General features: G+C 37.3%; 1 protein-coding gene across 17 annotated transcripts in view; it reads left to right on the top strand.

Annotated features, from left to right (window-relative positions):
- The first annotated feature begins 342 nt into the window (after positions 1–342).
- celf5a (cugbp, Elav-like family member 5a) overlaps positions 343–6489 on the top strand; it is a 256225-nt gene continuing 250078 nt past the window's right edge. For 7 of the 17 annotated variants that reach the window (XM_074635726.1, XM_074635724.1, XM_074635723.1 and 4 more), the window contains exon 1: positions 344–855. In XM_074635726.1, coding sequence (XP_074491827.1) covers positions 405–855 — 451 coding nt within the window. In that variant the 5' untranslated portion in view covers positions 344–404. Of the gene's footprint in view, positions 856–6489 lie in introns of all 17 variants that reach the window. The other 10 variants (XM_074635727.1, XM_074635725.1, XM_074635713.1 and 7 more) reach the window with 3 other exon arrangements.

Genomic DNA, 6489 nt, shown 5'->3' with positions numbered 1-6489 from the left:
CCACACAAACATGCTCTTTGTCCCACATTTGGTTTGTTGGGATCTGGTCACCCTATAGGATGGAACATTTTGCAAGAACTCTTTGAGAATCACCTTACACCGGCTTCACCCAGTCTTTGTTGTAGATGCATTTCCTTTTTTTTTGGTAGTTTCCATCATATTTTTTCCAAACATGCTCAGTCATGTTATCAAAATCTGGTCAGAACCCACATTTCCTGAGGTGAAGTATTCCCTATCCACCGCTGGGTGTCGCTCCAGAGCGTCTAATATCGCTCCTGGTCGCTTCTTCCTCAGCTTTCACCCCCCTCTGCCTTCCTGCCTTCTACTGTGTGTGTGTGTTGTGTGTCGGATAGAAAGTCAGCCTGGTTTCCAGCTGAGTGCTTGCTCTCTCACAGTGTGTGTGTATGTGTGAGTGTGAGTGTGTGTGTTGTCATTATTATCCACTCTGCTCCCAGCTCAGAATGGCCAGATTCACTCAGACTGAAACAAGAAGGCAGCAGCAGCATCCTCAGCAGCAGCAGCTCCATCAGCAGCTCCATCACTACTCCAGCCTGGTTTTCACCGGACCGGAGGCACCACCGACCCAACCACCACCGACCCAACCTCCACCACTACTACTGATCCCACATCAGCACCAGTACCCTCAGATCACATCTCCGAAACCCATGAACGGGTCAGAACCCATTTCAATTCATCCGGAGAGCGGCAACATGAAAGACCAAGATGCCATTAAGCTGTTTATCGGGCAGATACCGCGCAACTTGGAGGAGAAAGACCTGAAACCTCTGTTTGAACAGTTTGGGAAAATCCACGAACTGACAGTTCTCAAGGACCGATACACCGGCATGCACAAAGGTAACGTGTCGCCACTCAAATGGCTGCAAGGCCACATGTAAACCTGTATAATTCATGCACCTTTTTGCCATCATTTGTGTTGTAATAGTAGAAAATGCATAAATATTTGTCACTTTTTTTTTTTTTTTCTTCTTTTTTTTTTTTTTTTTTACATTTAATCAGGTTTAATCCAGTCTACTATTCTAAACAATGTGCATCATTGCTTACATATTTTCATTTAAACATTCATGTTATTTTGTCCCTAATTATGATTGCTTTTCTTGTAAAGTTCTTAATATTTTTTTATTTATTTTTTTTATTTAACCTTTATTTAATACTCATTGAGATTAAGAATCTCTTTTGCCAGAGAGACCTGGCCAAGACAGCAGCATTTAAACATACATTAGAATTTCAGACTCCACGACATAAATCAAATGCATAATATTTTAGAGCATTTTGATTATTCTGATTGCAAGCAGAATGGGGAGATTTTGGAGATATGAGTCGCGTTTGCTTTGCAGGATCATGAATGATTTGGTGACAAAGTGTGTGCCATGTTCTGTGCGTTTTATTGCTATTTTCTTAACGCGCTCTTTAAGTGGAGCAGAGGCGCTTGGAAAGGAGAGGATGCATTTTTAAAGAGCTTTCTTCTTCCTCTGCCAGCCAGTCAGTCAGTCCAGGGTTTTTTTGCAGAAGGGGCGGCATCATTTATTCATCCCCATATACGCTTTCCTTTAACATCTCCCCATGTGCGAATGGGGAGATGTGTGAACCCCAACAGACACATCCAAATCAGTTCAATATACACACCACCAAATGTCTCCAAAGGGCGCAAGAGCTGTCGCAAGATGACGGACGAGAGAGAGAGAGAGAGAGAGAGAGAGAGCTTGTGCTCAGATGGAAGACTGTAATACTCTCTACTGTACTACACATACACTGTTAAGAATTTCCCAGTAAAATAACAGTAAAGAACTGGCAGCAGGGTTGCTTTTATGTTACTGTAAAATTAATGAAAAATACAGTTTTTTTTAATTAACTTCACAGTATTTTACAGTTAATTTACTGTTTAAAGATACATTATATAGCACCTTTCTTTTACATTATCTTACTGATTTGTTTTAATTCACTATTTAGGTTGTATTTTTTACATACATTTTAATAAACATTATTTTTGCCTAGATGAATAGATTTAGCAGGTTACAGACATAGGAATAGTCACACTAAATACAATTAAAGGCACTTGTTAGGACAAAGGCTATAATAGACTTGTTGACACTTTCCCCAAAAATGTCTGTCTATAGCTGGCTACAAGCACAGAATGCAAACCATAACAACATGTGAGTGAAGAACAGAGCTAATTCACTGATTTTACAATCATGTACAATGTACAAGCCTCACATGTGCAGATCAGGTCCCAGAATTAAAAAAATGGTTACTGATGATACTTTAGACAGTTGATCAGCAGTAAAGTGATGTTTTTTTAAGAATGCATTATAGTTCAGATAAAAAACGGCCTATGAGCGTAATTTAACAGGTTTTCTTTTGTATTAACAGTAAAGCACTGTTTTTAGCAATAACAGGTTAATACTGTTGAAATCCTGCTGTAAATTAACAGCAATTGTTTACAGTGCACACACACACACACAGAGGGGCAACTTCCACCTTCCATAATGAAGTTGGTTATCAAAGATGTGTTAGATCACTGCCTGGGTGGGAAAAAACATTTCACAATACCTATGTGGTCCCCCTCCTCACAGTGGATCCACGCAGTGTAGACGTCATCATCATCATCATCATCGGCATCACCATCATCATCATCATCACCATCACCATCATCATCACCACTTTCAACCAACTTTGTTGATTACGTTTTGTGTTTGCACTCAGCCAGTTTGGACAAGAACCGAAACCTCTTGAGAACTGTAGAGCTGTTTATTGGTTGATCACATTGACATTTACGCTCCCATAATAATAATAATGACCAGCAGTATCATAATTATTATTTCCTTCCTAATCATAATTTTTTAACATATATAACACCAAATTCATGATTCAAGGAGAGAAAAACCAACGCTGTCCGAACAAGAGTTGTGACACGCTTTATTTATTTATATAATTATTTAATTTGTGGTTCCATCTCTGTGTCTCTCAAGTTTCAAGCTTGTTTATTTGTCATATGCACAACAATTACAGCAAAATCTTGGGTCTCAGATACCCTTCAACAATGCTCAAATGTATATTTAAAAAAATAAATGTATAAAAAAGGAAAATCACACAAGTAAAAGGAAAATGAGAATCAAAGACATAAAATAGTGCAAGTTAATATAGCATTATTCCAAATAGATAAGCTGAATGTAACCAGGTTGTAGCATGTATATGCGTGATGAGACGTAATAAATATACTGTATATACTATATATACTGTATATACAGAGGTGTAAACAGAAATGTAGTATGTATAGAGAAGTAATTGTCCGTAGTTAATCATAAAATGAATCGCCCATTTTTTATCTGTTCACCTTAAAGGAAGATTAGTCAAGTATTTAATACTCTTATCAACATGGGAGTGGGTAAATATGCTTGCTTTATGCAAATTTATGTATATATTTATTATTGGAAATCAGTTAACAACACAAAATAATGACAAATATTGTCCAGAAACCCTCACAGGTACTGCATTTAGCATAAAAAATATTCTCAAATCACAACATGGCAAACTGCAGCCCAACAGGCACCAACAGCTGTCAGTGTGTCAGTGTGCTGACTTGACTATGACTTGCCCCAAACTGCATGTGATTATCATAAAGTAGGCATGTCTGTAAAGGGGAGACTCGTGGGTACCCATTGAACCCATTTTCATTCACATATCTTGAGGTCAGAGGTCAAGGGACCCCTTTGAAAATGGCCATGCCAGTATCTTCACTCTAGCTTTCAAACTGAGCAACTACAACCTGAAAATTGCAAGTTCCGTTAAAGAAATTAGTGCCGTTAAAACAAATTTGCATCAACATGTTAACTTTGAGTCGAGTATATAGAGTATATACAGCTAATTCTAAAACTGCCCCATAGATGTCACAGACCAAAAACATCTCAAGACCATAATTTTGTCACAGAATATTGGTAAAAACAACCTCTTTCTAAATTCAATTCTCCCCTCTTTGGATTCCCCATCTTGCCCTCCTCTCCAGCAGAGCAGATGTTGATATGTGAGGGATGTTAGTAAAGGAGATAAGCCTTTTATTGCATTGACATTTAGAAAAGACAAATGACAATCTGTGACAGTAATGCAAATGCCATTTGCAAACATTGCAAACGACATCTTCTATGACATATAGAATCACCATCAAAAGATATGAAATTTGTTACCGTTACAAAGGTTGTCCACAACGTGTCACAGAGCCCTTGTGTTGAGGCCGTACCAAAAATAGACTGATATTTGTTCGTATTCATTAATGTGATCGACATTATGGGAGTGATTAGAAAACACAGTATTGCAACAAACAAATAACTATAAATATGATAAGTGATATTAAAGTAACATAAACCAAGAAAATGAAAAGAAATGTATCTAAATATATAGATTTTTATTTTTTATGTGCATGCTCATGTTGCAATGATCTGCTCTAGTCTGCAAAATCTGTGATCATATTTGGGTCAGAACATGTTATGAAGGTTTCCTACTGAACCATTAGATTGTGCCATCATAGCTGATATTAGCCACATATTTCATGAAGCCACATGGCGCTCTCCTGACTCTACAGTTGTTAGTGTGTAGAAGCAGGGAAGACATTTATTTTTTCAGTGTAGCACTCATTTGGCATTCATCGGTGCGTGTTTGCGTGTGTGTGCATACATATACTAAAATGTCATTGCCCTGTGTTGCATAATGATTGCAGTATTTAGCTCTTAAGTGATTGTCACCCGATCGTGGTGTCAGGGGAAGACAATTTAGACGGAAAAAATAGAGCTTTGATAGATCACAGATACAGCTATGGAATAAATTCAGAAGTTTATTATTAGTAGTAGCTTAGCATAAATATATTTGCTCAACTAGATTTGTTTTCTTCGTATTATCATAATAGCTATCATCAATTTTTACTATTATACATATACTACGTTGCATCATTTATGCTCTAGTGTTGAAGTTAAACAACTCAAAAAAAAATATTTTTATGAAGTTTGTAAATGAGTTGTTCTGTTTGTAGTCAGTGAAATGATCTTTTTCTCAAGTTTGAAAAGCAAAACTCAAATTCTGAAGAGCTGTGGAACAAAGTGAAAGCGCCTTTTTATAAGTAGAAAAACAATCCTGTGAACTTTTATATCTATTTTATGTCAATCACGAGTTTTGTCACCATTTAACAAACAACCAAAGAAAAATCTCAAATGTTAGCTTGATTGGGTAATCTGTCTGATTTTAGTAAAGTATTATAAAAACTTAATCATAAATGTTCGCCTCAAAGTGATTTTTTTAAAAACTTTTAATCAATAACTTAAAAACAACAAATTAATTTTAAATAAGTGCTGTTCAGTCAAATTAAATGGCTTATAATGTAATGACTCCGGGTCACACAATGAACAATAAACCCTATAATGTGTCAGTGATCTCTGATGAGGTTATTTAATAGTTAATCATGTTATTAAGCAGAAAAAAGGATTATGAGTATGGATCCTGATGGAAACACTGGAACAGGCACATTCAGACTGACAAACACATTGATGGACATGAGGGATAAACACACACACACACACACACACATTATTTTCATCATGCTGAGTGTTGTGCATTTGTCGTCACTGCTCTTATTCTGTCATTTCGACTTCTGTGTCATCCACATTGTGCTTTGTGTGTTTATTATTTCCTCTTTTCTTATGCAACTATTTTTCCCCCTTGGTAATCCATGAGGGAAAACATGGAATTAGTTTGTAAAGCGTGATAATAATGCATGGCCATAATAACTTGACTCAAGAGGATTAGCAAATGTGCATTGTCTGAAGCAACAGTCTCTTGGGTGATCAGCTGGTTGCCTCCCTAAACAGTGGCTGCCTCTGCCAATTAAAAATTCAGTCTAGTCTGCCTCTTCAAATGATTAATTCTGCCCGCGCTGTCGATGGCCTGCCAATTATTGTCGCCCAATTGGTATTAATAGGTGGAGGATTTCCTGATGTTGAATTTATCACAGACTGTGAAAACTTCTCCCTTTGACTCTAATTAGCTTCCACTTATAATAGCATATGCAGAACACACACCTGCACGCTTATGCACATGCATATGAACCGAGGCTTTAATTTGTAGTCTTGTTTATGTTCAAATTGACAATTCTGCTTTGCAAAAAAGTGGATGCACACATGAAAAGCAGCATGCTGAATCGGTTTCAGTGTAGATTTCTGTTGAATTGTCTGGACAGATTTTATCCTTTGAGATTGGTTGACTAATTTCCCTCGTGCGGTTAAGTAACACGAGCTCAAACGAGAGAGAAAGAGAAGGAAGAAAAGATGATTTTTTTTGTCCCGCAGGTGTGATTCAGCGCAGCAGACAGACAGACAGACAAAACAATCCCTCAGCTCGGCTATCAATATCCAGCTAGAGTCGGGTGTCATTGTGTTAATGCATTTATAAATGGACCAAAGATATTGCCGTAGACCCCAGCCAAGCAGA

The sequence above is a fragment of the Sebastes fasciatus genome, chromosome 5 (genome assembly GCF_043250625.1).
Source record: "Sebastes fasciatus isolate fSebFas1 chromosome 5, fSebFas1.pri, whole genome shotgun sequence".
Classification (NCBI taxonomy): domain Eukaryota; kingdom Metazoa; phylum Chordata; class Actinopteri; order Perciformes; family Sebastidae; genus Sebastes; species Sebastes fasciatus.
The sequence above is the reverse complement of the archived record's forward strand: the minus strand, read 5'-3'. Positions and strand labels throughout refer to the sequence as shown.